The sequence below is a fragment of the Euleptes europaea genome, chromosome 7, assembly GCF_029931775.1.
Source record: "Euleptes europaea isolate rEulEur1 chromosome 7, rEulEur1.hap1, whole genome shotgun sequence".
Lineage (NCBI taxonomy): Eukaryota > Metazoa > Chordata > Lepidosauria > Squamata > Sphaerodactylidae > Euleptes > Euleptes europaea.
Genome location: NC_079318.1, coordinates 101,786,079 through 101,812,449, shown reverse-complemented (window position 1 = coordinate 101,812,449; position 26,371 = coordinate 101,786,079). Strand labels below are relative to the sequence as shown.

At 54.9% G+C, this 26,371-nt stretch overlaps 2 protein-coding genes across 4 annotated transcripts in view; one reads left to right on the top strand and one right to left on the bottom strand.

Moving 5' to 3' along the window:
- Positions 1 to 26,371, bottom strand: part of CRABP2 (cellular retinoic acid binding protein 2) — a 202,271-nt gene that overhangs the window by 140,480 nt on the left and 35,420 nt on the right. The gene's annotated exons all lie outside the window — the stretch shown is intronic.
- On the top strand, positions 14,762 to 25,854 carry LOC130481075 (dnaJ homolog subfamily A member 1-like). Its single transcript, XM_056853733.1, has 8 exons — positions 14,762 to 14,780; positions 17,731 to 17,883; positions 17,971 to 18,163; positions 20,602 to 20,706; positions 21,021 to 21,248; positions 23,916 to 24,146; positions 25,226 to 25,326; positions 25,630 to 25,854. Exons 2-8 carry the CDS (start codon positions 17,752 to 17,754, stop codon positions 25,852 to 25,854), a joined length of 1,215 nt encoding a protein of 404 aa, XP_056709711.1. The 5' UTR covers positions 14,762 to 14,780; positions 17,731 to 17,751.

Sequence of the window (26,371 nt, the reverse complement as noted above, 5' to 3'; positions counted from 1 at the left end):
TATTTAAAGGTCACAGTTACCGGCTCTGGTATACAAAGATTGCTCTCGCTATATAAATATTGTAGTTTGCCATCTAGCTTGCTAATTCCCCAAGTTAAAAAGCAATTTGGCTAACACTCAGCCTTTTCTTGGTAGGGCTGGGTCTCCAGGCCCCGGATCCTTCTCGTCGCTCTCCTCTGCACCCGCTCCATTCTGTCCACATCCCTTTTGAAGTGGGGCATCCAGAACTGCACACAGGACTCCGGGTGCGGCCTGACCAATGCGGCGTACAGCAGAACTATGACCTCTTGTGATTTGGATGTTATGCCTCTGTTGAAGCACCCCAAGATCGCATTAGCTGTTTTGGTTGCTGCGTCACACTGGTAGCTCATATTTAACTTACAATCCACCCGTAATTCTATACTATGAGACAATATATCGTTAGTGTATATTTGATTTTTATTTACTTGATTTATAGCCTGCCTTTCTCGCTGAGATTCAAGGCAGATTACAGGCAGGCCATTCCACAAGAGAATGGGGCTGGGCAATCTTACCCATTTGTGAGGCAGGCAACAAACACCCTCAGAAAGCTTTGCTCAGAGGAGGGAAGGAACCTCAGTCCCAGCGGCGCATCCATAGCAGGAGTTGGTCAGCCCCCCCCCCCCCCGTGGGCCAGAGGTCACAGAGGGCTTTATTAAAGGGAAGCTTTGTCAATGAGTTTCATTAGATCATTAGTCACAGAAATTAAGAGGGACAAAAATAACGCTCTTCCTCTGTGGCGGAGGGCCTTGCTTGGCAGTGGACAACGGAAGAGGCCAGCAAGCCAGGCTTCCTCAGCCCCCAGCGGGCTCAGGAGACGCCGCCCCAGGAGGGATGCAAGAGCCCCCAAACAGCTGCTCCAGGAGGTGGCTGGAGAGCAGCAATCATCACTCCCCTTCTAGCCCCACACCCACATCCCACGTTTCTATTTCTGTCGCTTGGTTCCTAGAGATTGGGAGGAGAGGGTCACCGCGGAGAGGTCAGCGAGCAGCAGCTGGCCCGCAGTGGAGCGGAGATTAGCGTGGAATGGCACGCCGCCCCAGAATGCTTGGACCGCAAGGAGGGCTGGGCCTCGGCCCCCACAGCGGGAGCAGGTCAGACTCCGGCCTGTGGGGAGCCGAGCAAGCAGGTGCCCGAGGCTCGCTAGGCATTCCCCCGCTGACTCTTGGGCTCCGCAGGTGGTACAGCCCCAGCAGGGCTTTGGGTCGAGAGCGAGGGGTCCCCAGGCAGGCCCATGCCACAAGGAGAGGCCCTCGGACACCGGGAAGGGCTCAGAAGAAAGTTCATTTTTTCTGGAAATTATTATTACTTGAAACAATCTTATGCTGCCTTCCCACCCTAAGAGGGTCCACAAGGCAGCAAACATAAAGGGAACATTAAAATGCAAGCAACTAAGACCCAGTTCAAAGTATGAAATAATTCAATTAAAAACACATAAACAACACCAGAAGGAAAGCCAACAAGAACCATCACTGGGGCTATGCCAGATGAAACAAAAAAGTTTTCACTTGCTGGCGAAAGACACCAATAGAGGCAGACAGACGAATCTCCCTGGGTAGGGAGTTCAAAAGGTTGGCACCACAACCGAGATGGCCACCCATCTGCAGATGGCCACCCATCTGCAGAGAGCCAGCGTGATGTAGTGGTTAAGAGCAGTGGTTTGGAGTGGTGGACTCTGATCTGGAGAACCGGGATTGATTCCCCACTCCTCCACATGAGCGGTGGAGGCTAATCTGGTGAACTAGATTTGTTTCCCCACTCCTACACAAGAAGCCAGCTGGGAGACGGAGGGCATCTTGGCCATCTTCTGGGCATGGAGTAGGGGTCACTGGGGGTGTGTGGGGGAGGCAATTGTGAAATTCTTGCATTGTGCAGGGGGTTGGACTAGATGACTCTGGTGGTCCCTTCCAACTTGATGAGTCTGTGATTCTATGACCTTGGGCAAGTCACAGCTCTCTCAGCCCCACCAACCTCACAGGGTGTTTGTTGTGGAGAGGGGAAGGGAAGGTGGCTGTAAGCCAGTTTGATTCTCCCTTAAGTGGTAGAGAAAGTTGGCATATAAAAACCAACTCTTCTTCTGGCTTCAGATGGTGGGGGCAACTGAAGCAGGGACTCTGAAGAAGACAGGAGTGTGCATGCAAAGGTTACATGGGAGGCAGCGGTCCTTAAGGCATGTTGGTCCAAGCTATGCAGGGCTTTAATGGTCAATGCCAGCACCTTGAATTGTGCCCAGAAGCAAATTGGGAGGCAGTGTAGATGATTTGGTTCCTGCGACTAGGCTTACCCTATGCCCAGTTGTTACCTGGACTGCCCACTGCCTCTCAGCTGGCTGGCGGACAGAAACAGGCCAGCTGAGGGGGGTGGTGGAAATCCGCACGCACAGCGAGCGTATGGCATGATAATGTCACTTCCCCAGGTTTACCCCGGAAGCGCCGTCATCGCGACAGGGACGCTCTAGCACTTTCTCCCAAAAACTCCCAGCAAGTCAGGAGAGGGGGGGGAGAACCTTGGCACTCTGTGTGTGTGTGGGGAAATGACTCGCCAACCTGCGTGGGAGGAACCTGAGGCCCAGCAGCCCCACCCCTCCCTCCTCTTCCCACCCTTCACAGGTGGTGGCCGGACAGAGAGGTCCAGCAGAACGTCTTTTGAGGATCTGCTGGCGGAGGGTGGTTAACGCAGCTCACACACCTTTGGGAACAATGGCAAGCCAATGGGGTTTCTCCTCAAGACGCCCGCAGCCCAGCCCCAGGGGCCCTCTGGGGGTGCAGGAGAGGTGCCCGTGGCACACACATACCCCGCTGGGAAGGCCTTTCTTCAGTGGGCCAAGCTCTGCCACCCTCCAGGACCACTGCAGGTCAGGAGAATGGCATGAGGGGGGACGTCAGCTGAAACCCTTTCCTTCTCCCCACACGCTGTGGTCCCAGCCCCAAGTGGGCACTGTGCACGGGGGCGGGGGTGGGAATGGAGGAGAACCTGTAACTCACACCTGACTGGGAGAATTATTATTTATTGACTTCATTGATATCTTGCCTTTACCTCAGCGGAGACCCAAAGCAGCTGATATATTTCTCCTTCCCTCCATTTTACCCTCACAACAGCCCTGTGAGGTAGGTTAGGTTGAGACTGTGCGACTGGCCCAAGGTTATCCAGCAAGCTTCTATGGGGATTCAAACCTGGGTCTCCCAGATTCTAACCAGAAGGCCTTCCAAAAGCATGGAAAGTTAGCCTGCCCCGGCGCCTCTTATTAGTCCGAGAGGCAGGCGGAGAAGCCTCAAACTAGGCAGCAGTTCTCCAGCCATGTAAGAAGAAGCCTGTCCTGGACGGAAGCATCCTGCTCGGGGCTGGGACCAAAAGCCCTCCCAGTCCAGGGCACAGCTGTGGGCCATGAGCTCAGCTGCCTTCCTGCAAGATCTTGCTCCCGGCCGGAACGGCCCCAGAGGAGTCTGAGTGAGAAGTCCAGCTGGCCACCCCCACCCCCAACGAGGAGACAGAGGCTATTTTCACACCCGCTGGCTGCCGGCTGCCTGGCTGGGTAGGATTTCACTGCTGGAGTTGTCAGGAAAGAGTGATTCATAACCAGGGTGGAAGCAGCAGTCAAAGGAAGGACAGTTGGGCTCCTTCCTAGGGAGAGAGGAGTCTGAGCTCCGGCCAGCGCTTCGGTTGGTAACTTCTCCCGGGCGCTGGGACTCATTCCCAAATGGAAGCCCTCTGCCCAAGCACCCAAGGGTAAAGGTGGCCCCTCCCTCATCCGTGAGGGGAACGCGTGGGTGTCCACACACACAGAAGCGTTCAGGTGCAGGGGGCAACACACACACAAACCCCTGACTAACGGACGTAGGAGGTAGAGGCTTTATACTGATTCAGACCCCCTTTGGTCCAGCTCAGTCAGTCTTCTCCCCAGGGACTGACAGTGGCTCTTCAGTGACCCACAGAATCATAGAGTTGGGAGGGACCACACAGGACATCTAGTCCAGCCCCCTGCTCAATGCAGGATCAGCCTAGAGCCTCCCCTGACCAGGGTTCGTCCAGCCACTGCTTAAAGACTGCCAGAGAGGGGAAGGAGCTCACCACCTCCCTAGGTAGCTGACTCCACGATTGAACCACTCTTACTGTAAAAAACTTTTCCCTAATGTCCAGCCGGTACCTTTCCGCCCGCAATTTAAACCCATTATTGCGAGTCCTCTCCTCTGCTGCTGACAGGAACAGCTGCCTGCCCTCCTCTAAGTGACGGCCCTTCAAATACTCAAAGAGAGCAATAATGTCTCCCCTCAACCTCCTCTTCTCCAGACTGAACATTCCCAAGTCCCTCAGCCTTTCCTCACAGGTCTTGGTCTCCAGGCCCCGGATCATCCCCACATGAAAACGTGAAGCTGCCTTATACTGAATCAGACCATCAAGGTCCATCAAAGTCAGTATTGTCTACTCAGACGAGCAGCAGCTCTCCAGGGTCTCAGGCAGGGGTCTTTCACATCACCGACTTGCCTGGGGATTGAACCTGGGATCTTCTGCATGCCAAACACCTACTTAGCCAAAACCCCTCCTTTTCAGACAGGGTGCCCCTGTTTATATTGTCATGGCCTCAAGGCGATATGGCTGCAGTAGAGGGGGGTGGGTGGGTGGGATTCTGGGAGCTCTTCCTGCCAGTGCTTCAGTGTGTGCCCTGGCTCTCAGATGCCCTCCAGGCACATTCTGGAGCACAGTGGAACCGCCAATCCTGGCCAATTAGAAATGCTGAAGTTTGACTCCGGGTGGAGTCTGAGCGGCCCAGAGGAGACCCAGAAGAAGTCCCCTGCTCCCCTCTCTCAAGGGAGCCAGGGCAAAGCCCGGGGAAGCGCTTCCTTTCACACACCACCGCCTGGCTTGCCTCCCTTCCCCTCCCCCCCCCCGCCTTTGCAGAAAATAGGATGACATCAGGCCTCAGGCCCTGAGTAATGCCTCTGCTCAGAATGAGTCAGGAAATGAGGATATTCTGAGCAGAACAAAAAGAAAAGGTTGCTCCTTCTTTATGGGGACCCTTTCCTGCTTTTTGCCTTCTGCTCGCAGTCCAAAACAATCTGGACATGTCTTTTGCATCGGGGTGTTATGTTTGGACTCCTGGGCAGTGTGCCGAGAGCTCCCCAGTCCGTCTGCTGCTGTTGGGAGCACGGGGGGGTGGGGGCTCCCAGGGCCTGCTTCCCACCTGCCGGTCACCCTGGCTGGCCTTCTCTTCACCTGTCCAGCGCCCAGAGCGGGACCAGCTCTCCTCCTACTCTGACAGAAGCTCCTGCTCCGGCTTGCTGTGTGCCACCAGGGCAATTACTGCTCTTTGCTTCTGCCCGTTCCAAAGCAGGAACTGCAGCAGCTCTGGAGAGATCCAGCAGCTCTGGTCTCTAGCAAGGCTGGGTTCCCCACCACCTTAGAAACCACACAGCGAGAGAAATGTTCTCATGAAGTCCATAAGAACATAAGAAAAGCCCTGCTGGGTCAGACTCAGGCCCATCCAGTCCAGCAGTCTGTCCACACAGTGGCCAACCAGGTGCCTCTGGGAAGCCCACAAGCAAGACGGCTGCAGCAGCATTTATCCTGCCTGTGTTCCACAGCACCTAATATAATGGGCAGGCTCCTCTGATCCTGGAGAGAATAGCTGTGCATCATAAGAACAAAAGAAAAGCCCTGTTGGATCAGATGAAGACCCATCAAATCCAGCAGTCTGTTCACACAATGTCCAACCAGGTGTCTCTAGGAAGCCCACAAGAAAGACAACTGCAGCAGCACCATCCTGCCCGTGCTCCACAGCACCTCAGATAATAGGCATGCTCCTCTGACCTTGGGGAGAACAGGTCTGCATCATGACTAGTAGCCATTTGGACTAGTAGCCATGGATAGTCTTATCTTCCATGAGTAATGATAACAGTCTGTTGCTCCTGTTCCTTGCCGGGTAGGGAGAAAGCTCCACACGGCAATGCCCTCCTTTTGTGCTCTGGGCAGCCCAACCCCGTCTGCGTTCTCCTCCTTCGGGCAAACGTGCAGGGGGCTGACTCTCCCGCCACCACTAACCCCCCAATCAGTCAGCAAGGTATTTGAAGAACTTCTGCAAATCCAGCCCAGCCGCCTCCATGACGCATCTTTGACAGCGGATTGGGGCCGAGTTGGGGAGGCAGCAGGGGGGCCACCTAGCGCTGGGGAGAAACGGGACGGGAAAACCTTTGTAGGGCCAAATAATGCAGGGTCTCAAACTTTCTCCAAGCACAGGAGGAGTTCAGAGCTAAAAACTCAATAAGGCAGCATGCATTTTTGTTTATTTACTTCATTTAGAAGAAGAAGAGTTGGTTTTTATACCCCACTTTCCTCATAGGACTTGGTCTCCAGACCCCTCACCATCTTTGTTAAGAACATAAGAACATAAGAAAGGCCCTGCTGGATCAGACCAAGGCCCATCAAGTCCAGAAGTCTGTTCACACAGTGGCCAACCAGGTGCCCCTAGGAAGCCACTAACAAGATGAGTGCAGCAGCACCATCCTGCCTGTGTTCCACAGCACCTAATATAATAGGCATGCTCCTCTGATACTAGAGAGAATAGGCATGCAGCATGACTAGTATCCATTCTAACTAATAGCCATGAATACCCCTCTCCTCCATGAATATGTCCACTCCCCTCTTAAAGCCCTCCAAGCTGGCAGCCATCACCACATCCTGGGGCAGGGAGTTCCACAATTTAACTATGCGTTGTGTGAAAAAATACTTATCTGTTTTGAATCTCTCACCCTCCAACTTTAGCAGATGACCCCATGTTCTAGTATTATGGGAGAGGGAGAAAAACCTCTCCCTGTCCACTCTCTCCAAACCATGCATAATTTTATAGACCTCTATCATGTCTCCCCTCAGCCGCCTTCTTTCCAAGCTAAACAGCCCTAAGCGTCTTAACCGCTCCCCATAGGACAGTTGCTCTAGTCCCCTAATCATTTTGGTCGCTCTTTTCTGCACCTTCTCAAGCTCTGTAATATCCTTTTTTAGGTGTGGTGACCAGAACTGTACACAGTATTCCAAGTGTGGTCTCACCATAGATTTGTACAAGGCAGTATGATATCAGCAGTTTTATTCTCTATTCCTCGTCTAATTATAGCCAGCATGGAATTTGCCTTTTTTACAGCAGCCGCAGTAGTGGGGGATTCAATCCTTAGGAATGTATATAGCTGGGCTTCTGGTGGGTGCATGGACCGCATGGTGACTTGCCTGCCTGGTGCAAAGGTTGCAGACATTACCCGTCATATAGGTAGTCTGGTAGATAGTGCTGGGGAGGAGCCAGTGGTTGTGGTGCATGTTGGCACCAACGACGTGGGGAAATGTAGTCCGGAGGTCTTGGAATCCAAATTTAGGTTGCTAGGCAGGAGACTAAAAGCCAGGACCTCCAAGGTAGCTTTCTCAGAAATGCTACCTGTTCCACGTGCAGGACCAGCTAGGCAGGCACAGTTGGTGAGTCTCAATGCGTGGATGAGACGGTGGTGCAGGGAAGAGGGCTTTAGATTTGTAAGGAACTGGACAACATTTTGGGACAAGCCGGGCCTATACAAAAGGGATGGGCTCCACTTGAACCAGGATGGAACTAGACTGCTGGCGCGTAATATTAAAAAGGTGGTAGAGCAGCTTTTAAACTGAACCTGGGGAGAAAGCCGACAGGAGCTGAGAAGCATCCGGTTCGGGCAAACTCAGTGCACATGGACAAAGGGAAAATTGCTTCAGATTGCCCACATGGGAATTACTTGGACATGAAAGGGAATGGGGAAAAATGATGGATAGCCACTTAAAGATGCCCAAAGGCACATGCCAGGCAAGTCGAAAGAGAGAAACAGTGTGGAGATGTTTCTATGCTAATGCTAGAAGCCTCCAAGCAAAAAAGGGGGAATTAGGGAAAACATAGATATAGTGAGCATTACAGAAACCTGGTGGAGGGGAGAGAACCAGTGGGATACAGTCATCCCTGGTTACAAACTGTATAGAAATGACAGGGAAGGGCATATTGGAGGGGGTGTTGCTATGTATATCAAGGAAGGCATAGTGTCTAATAAGCTAGAGACCATAAAAAGGGCAGACTCGTCCACAGAATCCTTATGGGTGACGATTCCGGGCCCCAAAGGAGATTTAGTACCGGGGACGTTCTACCGGCCCCCTGACCAAATGGCTCAGGGTGATCTTGAGATGGAGAATGAAATTAGGGAAGCATGTAAAGGTAACGAAGTAGTAATAATGGGAGACTTCAACTTCCCTCATATTGATTAGATAAATGTATGCTCCAGACAAGCCAAAGAGATAAAAATTTTAGACATCCTAAATGACTGTGCCCTTGAATAGTTGGTCATAGACCCAACCAGAGGGGAAGCGACCCTGGATTTAATACTCTGTGGTACTGCCGGTGACTTAGTGCGGGATGTGGATGTAGTTGAGCCAGTTGGCAATAGTGATCACAATGGCATCAAATTTAATTTAGATGTAAGTGGGAAAGTGACTGGGAAATCTCATACAATTACCTTTGACTTTAAAAGAGGGAACTTCTCTAAAATGAGAAAACTGGTAAAGAGGAAGTTGAAAGGAACAGTTAAGAGGGTTAAATCTCTTGAAAAGGCTTGGGGGTTACTCAAGTCCACATTACTAGAGGCTCAGCTAGCTTGTATACCGCAGGTCAGGAAAGGTAGTAATAAGTCCAAGAGGTCACCACCATGGCTAACGGGTAAGGTGAAGGAAGCAATTAGAGAAAAAAAGTCTTCCTTCAGAGACTGGAAGGTTTGCCCAAACGAGGCGAACAGAAGCAAACACAAACTTGCACAAAGGAAATGCAAGCAGATAATTAGAAATGCAAAGAAAGATTTTGAGGGGCATATTGCTAAACACATCAAAACAAACAATAAGAAATTCTTTAAGTATATTAGGAGTAGGAAACCAGCTAGGGAAGCGGTTGGACCATTGGATGACAATGGGAGTAAAGGAACTCTAAGGGAGGATAAAGCGATTGCTGAAAAACTAAATGAATTCTTCTCATTTGTCTTCACTGTTTAAGATACAGGGCAGATTCCTTCTCCTGGACAGAGATTTTGGAGAGGGGAAAATGAGGAACTGAGGCAAATAGTGGTAACAAGGCAGGAAGTCCTAGAATGTCTAGACAAACTGCAAACTAACAAGTCACAGGGACCAGACGGTATTCATCCTAGAGTTCTTCAAGAACTCAAATGGGAAATTGCTGAACTTCTAACAAAGATATGATGTCCCTTCGATCAGCCTCTGTACCAGAGGACTGGAGAATGGCCAATGTAACACCCATTTATAAAAAAGGTTCCGGGGGGGACCCAGGAAATTACAGGCCAGTTAGCTTAACGTCTGTTCCGGGTAAATTAGTGGAAAGCATTATTAAAGATAGAATTGTCAAGCATCTAGAAGGGCAAGGTCTGCTGGGCAAAACCCAACATGGCTTCTGTAAGGGTAGGTCCTGTCTCACTAACCTATTAGGAGTTTTTTGAAAGTGTCAATAAGCATGTGGACAGGAATGAGCCTGCGGATATTGTGTATTTGGATTTCCAAAAAGCTTTTGACAAAGTCCCCCACCAAAGACTGCTAAGCAAACTTCATAGTCATGGGATAAGAGGACAAGTCCTCTTATGGATTGAGAGCTGGCTGAAAAATAGGAAGCAGAGAGTAGGAATCAATGGTCAGTTCTCACCATGGCAGGATGTGAGCAGTGGGGTGCCTCAGGGATCTGTGTTGGGACTGGTGCTTTTCAACCTGTCCATCAATGACCTGGAGTTGGGGTTAAACAGTGAAGTAGCCAAGTTTGCAGATGACACCAAATTATTTAGGGTGGTTAAAACAAAATCGGACTGTGAAGAGCTCCAGAAGGATCTCTGCATACTGGAAGAATGGGCATTAAAATGGCAAATGAGAATCAATGTGAGTGTAAAATGATGCATATTGGGACAAAAAATCCCAACTTCACATATACACTGATGGGATCTGTGTTGCCCTCCTCTGGACACACCCCAGCTTGTCTATGTCCTTCTTAAATTGCGGTGCCCAAAACTGAACACAGTACTCTAGGTGAGGTCTAACTAGAGGAGAGGAAAGAGATATCATCACTTTGCCTGGTTACTCTCTCTTGGTTCCTGCTGCCCTCTGGGGCCGCACAGTCTGTACAGCCCAAGGCGAAGCCGTCTGCTTGAAAAGCCCCACCGGCTGGGCATCCAGGGAGCGCTGCTGCCACACAGCGGACACACGGAGAACCGCTCCAGAGCACAGGCGCTTTGGCGCTCTCCAATTGGTCCTGGAACCTTAGCCGTCCAAACACATCGCAGCCTGCGGGACAGCAGTTTCTGTGTGGTTCTTTTGGCTGGCTTGTTGCTGACTGCTGCTGGCTGAGGAGGGTCTGTTTGCCAGGGGTCGGTTGCTGGCCCCGCCCTCAGCTGTTGCTGTCGAGAGGCAGGGGCCGTCAGTCTTTGAATTCGTCCAAGTTGTGAACCTTTGGCCCGAGCTGAAGGGCGAGAGTCAAAGGGCTCTTGGCCTGTGGGTCTTAGCCTCGGGACCATGGAGAAAGTGGACAGCGAGAAGCTTTTCTCCCTCTCTCATAATACCAGAACGCGGGGTCATCGGCTGAAGCTGGAGGGTGAGAGATTCAAAACGGATAAAAGGAAGTATTTCTTCGCATGAGGCATAGTTAAATTGTGAAACTCCCTGCCCCAGGAAGTGGTGATGGCTGCCAACTTGGAGGCTTTAAGAGGGGAGTGGACATGTTCATGGAGGAAAGGGCTATTCATGGCTACTAGTCAAAATGGCTACTAGTCATGATGCATACCGATGGAAGGGTAGAAGACCTTGAGGTGGTGAGAGCAGAAGTCCTGCACCTTAAGCCAGGCCTCTTCCCATCTACCCCCTCCTTCTGCATCCTTCTTCTAATCTGGAGAACCAGGTTCGATTCCCCACTCCTCCACAGGAAGAAGAAGAAGAGTTGGTTTTTATATGCCGACTTGCTCTACCACTTAAGGGAGACTCAAACCAGCTTACAATCACCTTCCCTTCCCCTCCCCACAACAGACACCCTGTGAGGAAGCTGCTTGCCCTCTTCTGCCCACGGCAGCTGGTCCTCTGGCCACAAGCTGAGCCTGCTGTTGTGGCATCCTGCCACACCAGCCCTGTGGAGCCGGTTTGCCGTGGCTGGCAAGAAGCTGCTTGAGGTGCATGAATCAGGCCAGCCTTGTGGCATCAGCAGCAGGGCTGACGGGCCCTCGCCCGGTTGGAAGACGGCAGCAGACAGTTCTGCCAAGCCAGCTGCACAGGGCAGAGGAGCAGAAAGGCAGGAGGCCAAGGCGAGAGATGTGTGTGTGGGGTGGGGGGTGGGGAAAGGGTCAGGATACCTTGATGGTGTGGGGGATGGTTGAGGAGGAGAGGCGGGTTCCAACCTCCACTCTGCCAGAATGCTCAATGCGCCATCCACGGTTTTTCATTCTCTCTGTCTCTCAACCTTGCCTAACTTACAGAGTTGTTGTGACGATAAAATGGCAAAATAAGAAGCATGTCTGCCAACCTGAGCTTCGAAGAAGAGTTGGTTTTTATATGCCAACTTTCTCCACCACCTAAGGAAGAATCAAACCGGCTTATGATCACCTTCCCTTCCCCTCCCCACAACAGACACCCTGTGAGGCAGGTGGGGCTGAGAGAGTTCGGAGAGAACTGGGACTAGCCCAAGGTCACCCACCAGGCTTCATGTGTAGGAGTGGGGAAACCAACCCGGTCCACCAGATTAGCCTCCGCCACTCATGTAGAGGAGTGGGGAATCAAACCCAGTTCTGCAGATTAGAGTCCACCGCTCCTAGCCACCACTTTTAACTACTACACCACGCTGGGTCTCAGGGTCTGGAAGATGATGGACAAAGGCTCTGCAATCGCTCGAGAGAGTTCTTTGAGCACTCTCGGGTGCATACCATCTGGCCCCGGGGGATTTGTACTCATCCAGTGCAGCAGTGTGCTTCTCAACTGCCTCTCTGCCCATGTCGACCAGCAGCCCAGACGCCATGCCTCGCCTGCTGCCATCTCTAGATGAGCCCGTTCTCTTCTTCAGGGAGAAAAAGGAGGCAAAATAGGCACTGAGCCTTTCCGCTTTCTCTCTGTCCTCTGTCAGAGTTTCTCCATTTTCTCCCAACAGTGGAGCCTGTGGCCTCTTTTCTCTTGCGTTTACTCCTCACGTATCCGAAGAAGCTTTTCTTGTTGTAGCGAGCCTCCCTGGCCAGCATCAGCTCAATGTGACTTTGGCCTCTCCGATGGCTCCTTGTGACCTGCATGGGAGGCAACTGCATGGCTGCTGGGGACCCTGGCGCGGTGGCAGCCTCAGTGACCCTGCTTCTGGGACTTTTGCCGGCCTCCTGGTCTCTGCCGGAACTGTTTATCGAGCAGACTAGCAGCACCACTGTTGCACCAGAGATCGGCCACTGAAACGCCAGCAGTCCTTAAACTTGCACTGTGCAGCATTTCCTCTGCTTGGGATGAAGAAGAGTTGGATTTTATATGCCAACTTTCTCTGCCACATAAGGGAGACTCAAACCGGCTTACGATCACCTTCCCTTCCCCTCCCCACAGCAGACACCCTGTGAGGTAGGTGGGGCTGAGAGAGCTGTGACTGGCCCAAGGTCACCCAGCTGGCTTTGTGTGTAGGAGTGGGGAAACAAATCCAGCTCACCAGATTAGCCTCCACCGCTCATGTGGAGGAGTGGGGAATCAAACCTCGTTCTCCAGATCAGACGGTTTTGATCAGCCCAATCAGGGGCTTCCTTGCCCTCAGAAGAGCAGAAGACCCCTCCCTATTGGAGGGATTCTGCACCCTCCTCCCACTCTTGTGGGCAATCTTTCTCTCTCTCCCAAAATGGGGAGTCCTCCCTTCCAACCCTCCTGCTTCAGTGTCACATCATCTGCCAGGTCACACAGCTCAGATAAAGTTTTAAGGGCCATATCTTTTATTAGGTGTTTTAATTCCCTGGACATAAAATGGATTCAATTTACTCAATTCCCTAAGCATCTCAAAGGAATCAATTCCTTGTCCCTCCAACCAAGATGCTCCCCCAGGGTCACTGTGATGTTCCTGCCCTAAAGAGAAACAGAAGGCTTTCTAGCCAGTTGGCTGTTCCTCCCTCTCTGTTCGTTTTGGTGTGACATTCTAGCCGCCCGTGTGAAATGGTAAACCCCTTGCCCTGCTTCTGCCAGATCCATTAGCAGCTGTAAGCACTGAAGAACTCTGCTCTTTGGGCCTGGTGGCGGCTCCTTCCCCAGCCCCCTCCTTTCTGCCAGTTACAAGTTTGCAAGCTGGTTTCCCATTTTGAACAGGGTGACACACCGCAGTGGATGACCGGAGAGCCAGCGTGGCGTAGCAGTCAAGAGCGGTGGGACTCTAATCTGGAGAACCGGGTTCGATTCCCCACCCCTCCACATGAAGCCAGCTGGGTGACTTTGGGCCAGCCACAGTTCTCTTAGAGCTCTCTCAGCCCCACCTACTTCACAGGGAGTCTGTTGTGGGGAGGGGAAGGGAAGGTGATTGTAAGCCGGTCTGATTCTCCCTTAAGGGGTAGAGAAAGTCGGCATATAACAACCAATTCCTTCTTCTTCTTGCGAGGGGGCACTGCCGTAAAACAGCCACATCCAAACTAAAAGTCTCTTTGGGTGAATGAAAGCAAACCACTGACCACCACCACAACAGTGCTGTCGCCTGTTTGCTTTCAAAAGAGGGACCCGGCTACCCTATTGGCGGGGTCAGGAGACCCCTCCTCCTGCTCTGCTCCAGTTCTGTTTGGGGGGCTTCTGGCTGGGTCCTGCAGACCCCGTCCTGCTGCCCCTGTTCATCGGTTGCCTCGGCTCACTCCGGGTCCCGGCGGGGAAGGCGGCCTATGAGAAAATGCAAAGAAGTACATGAAATTATTGACAGCTGGCCTTTCTGACCGGGACTAGGGGGGGGGTCGCCAGGGGGTTTTGGGGGGCAGAGCCTGAGGTGGGGTTCGGGGAGGGCCTCCAGTGCCATAGAGTCCAATTGCCAGAGCGGCCATTTTCTCCGTGTGAAGGGATCTCTGTGTGAACAGCTGGAGATCAGTTGCAATAGCTAGTACCTGGAGGTTGGCAACCCTATGAACCGGGACCCAAAGGAGACCCCGCCGTGTAAAGTCAATGCTACCAATAGGGTTACTCGCGGAGTGGGTTGCCCACTCTGGGTTGGGAAATTCCTGGAGATGTGGGGGCGGAGCCAGGGGAGGGTGTCCTGGCCATTTCCTCCCGGGGAACCGGCGGCTGCCCTCGGGAGGTCTCCAGCCGCCACCTGGAGGTTGGCAGCCCCCTCATCGGACTCTGGCCCGGGCGTGACGCGGAACGGGGGGCGGGGCCAGGCGTCCAGCCACACGCAGCGCCGCGACGACGTGCGGACGTGGGAAACAGCCAATAAGAAACGTCCGGGCGGCGGCGGCGGCGCGCGATGCGCCACGAGGGTCCAATGGCGAGAGCTTGTAGGCGGGGCCACATCCGGGGTGTGTGTTGCATAGGCTCAGGCTCTTCCGGGAGGGGCGGGACCGGAAGAGGGAGCTTCCGCCCACACGAGCGGGACAAAAAAAAACAACAGCTCCCCGGAAGCGAGGGGGCGTCTGGCCCCGCCTTCGCGGGCCGCAGCCAATGGGCGGGCGGGGCCTGCGTGCCGTGCGGGGGGGGGGAAGGGGCGTGTCGGCGCGGCCGGAGAGTCCCAGAAGGGAAGGAGGAAGCCGGAGCGGCGGCGGCGGGTGAGCAAGCGAGCGAGCGGCCCCCCTACCCACCCCCCGGGTCCCCTGCGGGCAGTGACGTCGGAGGGGGGGGAGGAAAGCAGGGAACCCCCCCCCACACGCCCCGCCGCTTGGCAGCTTCCTCTTCCTCCCCGGCCGCCTGGGTTCGGGGGCCGGGGGCCGGCGACCCCCCCTCCCTCCGCCCCTCCCTCCGCCTGGGCCTCCTGTGGCCTGCCGCGGCCCACCGCCCCCACCCCCCGAGACTCTCCGAGGGGGGCGGGTAGCGAGGCGCCGGCGCCCCCCCTCCCCCCCTTCCGGAAGCGGCCGCGTTGCCGACGAGTCTCCCGGGCGCCCGTCTCCAAGGGATGCCCCCGTGGGCGTCGCCCGCCCGCCCGGGCTGCGGGGGGTGTCTGGCCCTTCCCGGGCGAGCTCGGTTGCCCCCCCTGCCCCCCTCCCCCCCCGGCGGGAAGGCGCTGGGCGCAGGTGCTCCTTCTGGGCAGGCCGGTGTCGGTCGGATGTGCCACGTGTGACTAAGGCTGGTGTTTGTGGGCTGCCAGGTGAGTGTTTTCCCCCCAGAAGGGTTGGCTCCCTTCGGCCCGGAAACCCACCCACCCGCCCCTTCTGACCAGGTAAGCTGTCGGGAACTGCTGGGCAGGGGTGGAAACGCGCACGCGCCTCTCTCTCTTCCCTCCCTCCCCCCCCCGTGGTCCCGGGAGCTGCCGCCTCCTGGCCCTTTTCGAGCCCCTCCCTCCCTCGCTTCCCGCCGGGAGTTGGTGAGCGCAGGTGGAGTCTGTTTCCCTGGCTTGCAGTTTTTTCTCCGATCAGCGGGAAGGTGTCAGGTGAGGCCAGCCCCCCCTCCCCCCCCCACTCGTTAGCCAAGCGCTGGGAACCCTCTTGGCCGGCGGGAGCTGAAACTTGCCTGCCAGGTCCCGGAGGGCTCCTGCGGGCCGCGGGGGGGGGGGTCTTGGTGGGAGATGTGAGGAGGGGGAGCGCCCGGCCGGTCAAGGCCCCGCGGGGGGCCTCCAGCCTGTTTTGCCACTGCTCTGCCCCGAGGGAGTGAGTTCCCCTGCTGGGCTCTGTGGTGGATGGCTTTTCCCATTATTCATCATCCTGCGTGTGTTTGTTGATGTGAGGCATGGGAGCGGAGGCGGTGGGGCTGGAGGTGGCGGGGCGGAGGCGATGTTGCCGGCTCAGAGGTTTAAGAACCCCAAAACCTTCTTTATTAGCGCATAAGATGGTGGTACTTTGCACGTTGGCAGAATTATTAAAGTCAAAAGTGGCAGTGAAGAAGGAGGAGTTGGTTTTGATATGCCGACTTTCTCCACCACTTAAGGGAGACTCAAACTGGCATACAATCACCTCCTCCTCCTCACAGCTGATACCCTGGGAGGTAGATGGGGCTGAGAGTGCTGTGACTAGCCCAAGGTCACCCAGCTGGCTTCATGTGGAGGAGCGGGGAAACCAACCCAGTTCTTTGGATTAGCCTCCGCTGCTCATGTGGAGGAGGAGTGGGGAATCAAACCCGGTTCTCCAGATCAGAGTCCACCACTCCAAACCACCACACCATGCTTTCACCACGCTGAAAGTTTGGGAAACCGCCAGGAATTATATCCAGTTCAATATCATGCTTTAAAAGCTTGGAATGTTTTTTTTTTATGCTGCATCTTATCGGCCAGGATGTTCAGAAGGGCCGTCAGAAGCTTCATGCTTAGTTACTTCGTACAAAGTGACCAAATGCCAAACGGCAGCCTTTGGAGGCAGCGGCAGAGGAAGGTTGAAGTGGCCTGGTCCCCCCCCCCTTTTTTTTCCTTTCTTGTCAGCCCAGGCATGAATTTTGTATAGTTTTTTTGTGAAGATTTTTGCAGAGCCTTCTACCCATTGGGGGCCTGGTGTGTCTGCCCCCTTCTTTCTGGCCTCGCGGCTGACCCGTCATGTGGTGCAAGCTTTCTGCCCAAGACCGGGAGGTGTGTGGATTCTGTCCTGCTGCCCTTGTTGGGTTCTAGATTGGCTCTGTGCCAGGGGCCGGGCAAGGCTTCCTGCAGAGAGCGGACAGGGGTGGTGCCTTTTGGAGCACGGTGCTAAAGGTTGTGCCTGGAGCCTGCCCCCTGGAAAGGGTTCCCAAGTGTGGGCAGAGAGGGCTTGTTCAACCCACTCCCCCTCCCCAGCTGAGCGCAAGGGGCAGGGGCAGATTGGCCCATGGCAGTTTCCACGCAGGTAGCAGATGCTGCCACGCAGGTAGGGCGCCTTGGTCAGGATGAAGGCTGCACTAGGACATGTGGTGAAATAGAGGGCCACGAGAAGGAGGAGATAGAAGGGCCGTTTGCTGGAGGGGCAAGCAAGGGGGGGCAGAGGGCAGGGCCTGCCTGCTAGTCTTCTGCCTGACAGCTGCCACCCCCCCCCACTGCCTCTTTTGCTCCGTGCCCTGCGGGACTTGCCGGGCACGCACGCACACTCATCCAGTGAGGCAGCTGGCATAATAAGCAGCCTCTCGGTGTGACACACCCTCCTGCTGGCCAGGAAGACACCGCCTGACACTGACCCACTCCAAGGCTCTTAATTAGGTGGCTGCGTGGGGGGGGGGGCTTGGAGTTCCCAGGCTGAGCACAGCTCCTGCCTGGCCGTCTTCAGTGAGAAGTCTTCAAGGTCAGGTGCGGATGGGAGGGCCACGTTGCCAGGGCCCTTCTTGGCCCCAGAAGGAGGCTCTTCGAGACCTCTGCCTTGTTACAGGAGGCTCCAAAGGGATGTTTTCATTGAGGCATCAGTTAACATTGTGTTGGAGTGTTTTTTCCAAAGCAGGCGCCGCGGTTCTAAAAGTTTTGCCCGTTCCATCTGCAGGGAAAGGGGTCTCTTCCTGCAGAAATGCCTTGAAGGGTGAAGCCTCTGAGTGCCAGTTTGGGGAGAGGGCCGGAGTGAGGCGGCGCTGCGAGCCCTCAGTTCCAGATAGCTCATCTTTTCCTTTCCCCCATCCCAGTGGACTGACTGACGTGGAAAGATGGTGAAGGAAACCGGCTACTATGACTTGCTGGGGGTCAAGCCGTGCGCCACCATAGAGGAAATCAAGAGGGCCTATCGACGGCTGGCACTGAGATACCATCCTGACAAGAACCCCAGTGAGGGGGAGCGGGTAGGTGCTGAGGAAGGGCCGGGGGCTGGGCAGGGCCCCTCTGGCGTCTACTGGGGAGTGCATTAATGGCTGCCTCTTTCTCTCCAGTTCAAGCAGATTTCTCAAGCCTACGAGGTGCTGTCGGATCCCCAGAAGAGGTCGCTGTATGACCGCGGCGGGGAGCGGGCCATGAAGGAAGGAGGCGTGGGGGGAAGAGGAGGCTTCGGGCCCCCGATGGATATCTTTGACCTGTTCTTTGGAGGAGGAGTCCGCATGCACGGGCCCCGGGTGGAGAGGAGAGGTACGGGGGTGCAGATGGATCTGGGGCTTGGTCCGAGCGGGGATGTAGCTCTTCTTTGGATTCCAGAATTGAAGAAGAGTTGGTTTTTATATGCCGACTTTCTCTACCACTTAAGGGAGACTCAAACCGGCTTACAATCACCTTCCCCTCCCCACAACAAACACACTGTGTGGTAGGTGGGGCTGAGAAAGTGTGACTAGCCCAAGGCCACCCAGATGGCTTTGTGTGTAGGAGTGGGGAAACAAATCCAGTTCACCAGATTAGCCTCCGCCGCTCATGTGGAGGAGTGGGGAATCAAACCTGGTTCTCCAGATCAGACTCCACCTCTCCAAACCACCGCTCTTAATCACTACACCACGCTGGGGTGGGCCGGGCATTTGGTGTAAGCAGGGGTCTGGTCAGGACCCCTGTTGAGGGAGGGCTGTGCCTTTAGCTCTTCGACCTTAAGCAGTTCATGAAAAGGAGGGCATGTTGGCCATCTTCTGGGCATGTAGGGGTCACTGGGGTGTGTGTGTGGGAAGTAGTTGTGAAATTCCTGCGTTGTGCAGGGGGTTGGACTAGATGACCCTGGTGGTCCCTTCCAACTCTGTGATCCTATGATTCTATGACCTGCTCCCTGGCTGGGGCTGTCGGGGCAGGAGGGCCACGTGCCTGGCTTGTTTCCTCACCTATTAACTCAAGTATACAGCTGAGTCATCCCCGGGGGTGTCTTCTGGCTTCTCCTTGCCTGCAGACAGCAGCTCGGTGGGTGGGAGGGTAGGGTGCGGGTTCACAGGCAATGACGCCATCCTCCTAGAGTAACGAAGAGGGAGGGGACTCTTCCCAAGCCAGAAAAACCAGGTTGAGCAGGTCCTGTTCTGTGTGCCTGGGAAGAGTGGGACGTGCTCTCGGAGGGCGGGGCCGTTGCCAGCTGTGCAGCAGCGTCTGGAGCCAGGGTGAGGCCTTCAGGGCCCTGCCCAAATTGCAGCTGGTGTAATTGTTTCCTGTTTCCTTGGGTCTTTCTGTCACTCCAGAGCCGCTCTTCTCACACCCTCGGTCTCCCAGGTAACTCAAGATGGGTGTCTGTGTGCCTCCTGGAGATTGCGTAGGAAGGGGAGAAGGGGCTGGCCCAGGCACTGCGTTTGGCTTAGGAAAATGCCCCTCAGTACGAGGGAAGGGGGGAGGTTTTCCTGAAGGCTCCCTTACCCCCAGTTCCACTAGTCTGATTCTCTTCCCTGCGGAGCCCTTTCTGACCGCATCTCCCTCGGTGGGAGCAGAATGGCTTCCCAAGTGCATGGGCAGCACCCTTCAGCCGTGGCTCCTTTGGCAGCGTTTTGCTTTTCCCAGCCACCCCTCAGTTGGTTATAATTTGTGGCGTTGGCCATTCTTTCCGCTCTTTCACTGAAATTCTTATTTATCCTCACAACAGTCTTCTGGGGTAGGCTGGGCTGAGAGAGCGTGACTCTCTCTAGGCAAAAAAGTAGACCGTGGACCCTTTTCAGCTGGGCCGGCTAGAAACTGCTGGGGGTTTTGCAGAGATTTTTGCTGGCTCCAGGTGGCCCTTGGCCTGATCCAGACCCTTGGGATGCTCTGAAGTTGGGGGGTGGGGGGGGGGCGCTGCTGTGTCAAACTCATGTTTTGCTTTCATGGTTGAAGACATCCAGGATCTGGCCTCTTGCTTTGTAAAGTTAGAACCGCCCAGTGTCTGCAGAGATTCTACCTCTTCTTTAAAAAGTGTGCGAGACAGGAGATCCAGTGCCGTGCAGTGGTTAGCGTATCAGCCTAAGATCTGGGAGAGCCGGATTCCAGTCCTTACAGCTGAGCACTCTCAGCCTAAACCACTTCACAGGGTTGTTGGGAGGATAAAGAGAGGTGTGGAGAGGGATGCTTTTGCCACCCCAAGCTCCTTAGAAGGAGGGCGGGATAAAAATGCATTTGATAGGCGAAGCTGGAAAAGTGGGTCAAGCCAGACGGATCAGCACATTCCTGCTCTGGGCTGGACAGCCGCCGTGCACGCTTCTTGGTTGAGCAGGGACTCGAACTGGGTTCCCACATCCGGTGAGTCCATTCGCGAAGAGCAGAAATGTCGGACGAGAACCAGCGGGTTGAAATTAAATCAAAAGAGTTTCTGTCTAGATGTTGGGAAGAATTTTCTAATAGAGCGGTTCCTCAGTGGAACAGGCTTCCTCGGGAGGTGGTAAGCTCTCCTTCCCTGGAGATTTTTAAGCAGAGGATAGATGGCCATCTGTCAGCAATGCTGATTCTATGAACTTAGGCAGTTCATGAGAGGGAGGGCATCTTGGCCATCTTCTGGGCATGGAGTAGGGGGTCACTGGGGGTGTGGGGGAGGTAGTTGTGAATTTCTTGCATTGTGCAAGAGTTTGGACTAGATGACTCTGGTGGTCCCTTCCAACTCTAGGATTCTATGATCTTCTTAGTTTGCCTTCTTGTTGTCTCAGGAAAGACAACTGTGCACCAGCTGCCTGTGACCCTGGAGGATTTGTACAGTGGCGCCACTCGGAAGCTCTCTCTGCAAAAGAACGTCATCTGTCGGAGCTGTGGCGGTAAGCAAGGAGGGCCTAGAGTCGGGGGGGGGGTTGCCTCCTCTGCCCTGCAAGACCATGGCCTGCCTCCTGTTTTTCCAACACGGAGCAAGGGGCAGAGAGGGGGTAGCTTGGTGTCTGGCCCTGGCCGAGAGGGGTCAGTCCTCTGGACCCTTTGGCTGGACCCCTTGCCTGTGTGTTTCCAAGCTGTGTTCTTGGCCCTGGCAGATGTTTAGCATGGCTGTGCGGGCAGGAGTGCTTCTGGCCTCTTGAGCTGGGACAGGGCAGGGGCTGGTTTCTTCTGGGCCTCCGTGACGCGTTGGGTTCTCTTCCAGGCCGCGGAGGAAGGGAAGGCCTCGACACGCGGTGTTCCAAGTGCCACGGCTCTGGCGTGGAAGTCATTGTCCACCAGCTGGCGCCGAACGTGGTGCACCACATCCAGACAATGTGCTCCCAGTGCCAGGGCCACGGGGAGTGGATGCGGCCCCTGGACCGCTGCCTGGCCTGCAATGGCAGGAAGGTCGTGCGGGAGAAGAAGGTGCTCAGCGTCCACCTGGACAAAGGTGAACAGCGTCCTTCGGGCTCCGGAGGGCCGGGCCTGCACCACGGGCCCTGGGAGGGGGTGGGCCTCTCCGTCTGCCTGACAAAAACCACAAGAAAGGCACCTGAGCCCTGCCTGTGTGTCCCGCTTATCCACACACGCTAGCAGGCTGAAAGGTCAGTGGGACATCAGTAAATGTTTAGCAGAAGCTTGTATCCAAAGATGGACGGGGGCGATTTTTGCCTATTCCCCCCCTTCCCCGGAGACACATACGCTGCAGACTTCCACCTCACCTTTTGTTTTGTTCCTGGGGAGAGGGGCTGTTTCCCAGGAACAGCATGTGGGGTAGGAAGGTTTGGGCTGTAGTGGGAGAGGGGAGGCAGGGAGATCGCTAGGGGAAATCTTGTGTGGATCTAAGCCCAGCTGCTTGCATCTTCTGGCCTGCTGCGTACGTGGACGTATTTTCCCTTGGTGGTGGGTCTAGCATTGTTGATCACGTTCCATGTTTCATGAACAGGACTTCCTTTCCCTGAGAAGTTCGCATGTTCTCCACAACCATCATAAAATCATAGAGTTGGAAGGGACCACCAGGGTCATCTAGTCCAACCCCCTGAACAAAGCAGGAAATTCACAACTTCCTCCCCCCCCCCACACCCCCAGTGACCGCTACTCCATGCCCAGAAGATGGCCAAGGTGCCCTCCCTCTCATCTAAGGTCATAGAATCAGCATTGCTGACAGATGGCCATCTAGCCTCTGCTTCAAAACCTCCATGGAAGAAGAGCTTACCACCTCCCGAGGAAACCTGTTCCACTGAGGAACCGCTCTGTCAGGAAGTTCTTCCTAATGTCTAGACGGAAACTCTTTTGATTTAATTTCTGGTCCAACCTTCTGGAGCAATAGAAAACAACTCTGTACCCTCCTCTATGTGACAGCCCTTCAAGTACATGAAGATGGTTATCATATCCCCTCTCAGTCTCCTCCTCTTCAGGCTAAACACACCCAGCTCCTTCAACCTTTCCTCATAGGACTTGGTCTCCAAATCCCTCAACCATCTTTGTTGCCCTCCTCTGGACACGTTCCAGCTTGTCTACATCTTTCATCAATTGCTTCCTTGCTTCATGTGCTTCCTTTGGGGGTTGGGTAGCAGATGAGGGGGCTGATTGGGGGGCTGCACTTCCCCAGGCAAGGGGGTCACACTACAGAGCTGGCCTCCTCATTTTTGCCCCTAGTTTCTGTGAAGTGTTTCTTTTCTGTCTAAAGTTGCTTCCTCCTGCTTTCCATAAAAGTGAGATCCAGGTGGCTGCTAAAATCCAGGCCCCCAAGCACCAAAGCGAAGCAGGCACCCTCCACAAACTCGGCTGCCGGAAGCTGAGCCCCTCGGGTGCCGTCCCCCCTCGGCGGTGGCCGGGTCTTTCTGTTCTGAGCCACTTCTGTTTGTTTAGGGGCAGGTGCCAGTATTGCAGCTATGCCCAGCATTTGGTGCCTGTAAACTGCACACTGTTTGTGTGGGATCTGCGAGAGGCCCGTTCCCCAGGGTTTAAGCATTTGTGCGGAAAATGGATTGATGACCCCAGAGGGGCCCCCCTGCAGAACCTATTTAAAAAAAAACTAGATGGATGCCTCAAAGTTAACAGCTGATTACATTGCAGAGCTTAAATGCCAGAGGGTTGAGCAGAAATTTTACTGGACATTTTTTTTAATTAACCAAATTGAAAGGGGCTTAAAACACACACCCCTGTCCAACCCTCTGCACTACACAGGATGACATTAAGCATCCCTGACTATTAATCGTCCAACCTCCTCTTAAACATCTCCAAGGAGAAGAGCCCCCACCACAGCCCTGGGTAACCAATTCCACCACTGAGCTGCCCTGAGACCCAGCGTGGTGTGTAGGTGGTTTAGAGTGGAGGTTTGGAGCGGTGGACTCTGATCTGGAGAACCGGGTTTGATTCCCCAACTCCTCCACATGAGCGGCGGAGTCTAATCTGGTGAACCGGGTTGGTTTCCCCACTCCTACATATGAAGCCAGCTGGGTGACCTTGGGCTAGTCACAGTTCTCTCAGAACTCTCTCCGCCCCACCTACCTCACAGGGTGTCTTCTGTGGGAAGGTGATTGTAAGCTGGTTTGATCCTCCCTTAAGTGGTAGAGAAAGTCAGCATATAAAAACCAGCTCTTCTTATTGTTAAAAAGTGTTTCTTAATATCCTGCCAAAATCTCCCCACCCATAATTTAAAGCCAGTATTTTGAGTCCCGCCCTCCATTACCAGCTGAAATGGAGCCCTGCCATCCTCTAAATGACAGCCCTTCAAACACTTAAAAAGAGTAATCGTATCCCCCTCTCTACGTCCTCTTCTCCAGGCTGAATGTCCCCTGTTCCTGCAGCCTTTCTTCGTAAGGTTTAGTCTCCAAAACCCCTAATTATCTTTTTATCTCTCCTCTGCACCAGCTCAAAATGTTATATTGTGTGTAGGGGGAATGTACTACGATTTAGGACAAGAGTTTGTACGTACCTTGGCCCTCAACCTGGGTCTTCCTTCCTCTCTCCTCCCCCAGTTTAACAGGGACTGTGTCGGCGTGATGCTTGCCCCACTGGAATGGGCAGGGGTGGGCCTCTTTTCCGTGGAAGAGGCGGGGTCTTCCTTGGGGTCAGCGTTCTTCTTGCAGCAAGCTGTCATTTGATCCCCCAGGCATGGCAGACCGGCAGAAGATCACTTTCCACCAGGAAGGAGATCAAGTGCCAGGCCTGGAGCCCGGAGACATCGTCATTGTCCTGGACCAGAAGGAGCACCCGGTCTTCCAGCGCCGCGGCAACGATCTGATTATCAAGAAGGAGGTTGACCTGGCGGACGCCCTCTGCGGCTGCAAGACAGTCGTCCATACCCTCGACAACAGGCGGCTGCTCGTCACCTCACGGCCAGGTGGGAAGGGCGGGGCTCCCCCGGGAGAGCCAGCGTGGTGTAGTGGTGAAGATTGGTTGTTTGGAGCGGTGGATTCTGATCTGGAGGACCAGGTTTGATTCCCCACTCCTCCACGTGAGCTGCGGAGGCTAATCTGGTAAACTGGATTTGTTTCCCCACTCCTAGACATGAAGCCAGCTCGGAGACCTTCGGCTAGTCACAGTTCTCTCCAAACTCTCTCAGCCCCAGCTACCTCATAGGGTGTTTCTGGTGGGGAAGGGAAGGTGATTGTAAGCCGGTTTGAGTCCCTTAAGTGGCAGAGAAAGTCGGCATATAAAACCCAACTTTTCTTTGGGGGGGGGCCATCCTAGGGGATGCAGCGGCCCACTCAGAAGTTGGGCCTGTGGCTCAAGGGTCTAGGAGACGCTTCACTTCCATCTCTAACATCGGCCATGCGAGAGCTTCCTGGGTGTCAGGTGCTGGGGAGGGCAGGCCCTCCTCTCTCGGGGGCCCTGGAGAGCTGCTGCCAGCCAGAGGGGACCGGACGGGGCAAGATGGGCCAGTCTAACCAGGCTGAAGGCAGCTGGACGGCTTCCTTAGACATGTCCTGGAGAAGCCGCCTCTTGGCTCTACGGATCCCTTGGTGCGTCGCACATGGAGGCGTTGGACTGGGCCAGCCAAGCGGTACTCCAGATGCCGCGATGGAGCTCTCGGAGAGTGTGTAGGGGGGTTGCCCTGTCGGCCTGCAGTAGAGTAGTTAGATGGAAGTCCAGCAACACCTTAGAGACCAACGAGAGTTTCAGGGTAGGATTTTTCAAGAGCCAGAGCTCAGACAAAGGGAATTTTGACTTGCGAAAGGTAATACCCCGCAACTCTTGTTGGTCTCGGAGAAGAAGAGTTGGTTTTTTATATGACGACTTTCTCCACCACTGAAGGCAGAATCAAACCGGCTTACAATCCCCTTCCCCTCCCCACCACAGACACCCTGTGAGGTCGGTGGGGCTGAGAGTGTGTGACTAGCCCAAGATCACCCAGCTGGGAGGTGTGGTGTTGGGACTCACCCTGGCCTCCTCCATGCTTGTTTTTGCTCTGCTCTGTAGGGACCATCATCAAGCCGGGGGATGTCAAGTGCATTCCCAACGAGGGGATGCCCATCTACCGCAGCCCAACCCAGAAGGGGAAGCTCGTCATTCAGTTCCAGGTATTGCCCTGTCGAGTCTGACGGGGGAGCAGGGCCTGCAGCTGCAAGGGCCAGCCGCTTCGCTTTTAAAACGTCTGTGCTTGGGGCTGGGCTGGCTCCGAGCAGCCTCAGCCCAGTGCTCCTGCCTCTCTTGCTCCAGGTGGTGTGGGTGGCTTGGTGGCCAGGCAAGCGGGGCGGGGCAGGCTCTTGAGATCTGGCCGTGGACCTGCAGCAGAAGGAGACTAGCCAGGGTTTGTGCCTGTGGCCCCGGGGAGGGCCCTCCGATCCGGCCCCTGAAGGCGCTTTGTTCCTCCTCTGGCCCAGGTGAAGTTCCCGGAGCCCGGCTGGCTCCCCACGCACCAGCTCCGCCAGTTCCAAGCCTTCTTCCCACGCCGCGAAGAGGTCATGGCCACGGAGGACACGGAAGAGGTGGAACTGCGGGAGTATTTTCCTCACCTGGAGTCCGGGAGGCGCTTCACGGGGGAGGCCTACCACGAGGAGGACTGTGAGGACCCCATGAGGCACAATGTCCAGTGCCAGACCTCGTAGCCCCAGAGACTGAGCCCCTGCGTGCAGCTGGAGGATGGAAGATTGGTCGCTACTGCCCTTTCCCCCCAGTGGCCCATAGGCCGCCTCTGATGGGATGTGCCTTCTGGCCCCACCCAAAGTGGGGCACCGTTTCCACTGCCCGTTCTCTGCTGCGGCTCGCCGTCATTCCAGCCCGATTCTGTTCCTCTCCCCACGGTCCTGGCGGGCGCACCTGGCGGGCAAAGACTTTGGATCTCTGCATCTCTGGTGCCGGGGACAGGAGCCAGGTGCTACCGAGGCAAGAGGGGCAGCGCCAGAGAGGGTCCCTTGCGCAGAAGTGCCTTTGTGTGGCCCGGGCAGTCCGACAGAAGGTGGGGGAGAGCCCCACCGGGCCTTCGAGAGTCCTGTGTTGCTGATTCACTGCTCCAGAGCTGGCCCAGAAATGCCTGTCGGTCTGGCTGGCCATGCCTTTTGCTCTATTGCGTTCAGTTGGGGGGGGGGGGAGCGTGGGATTGCTTCTGAGATCAAACGTGTGCTG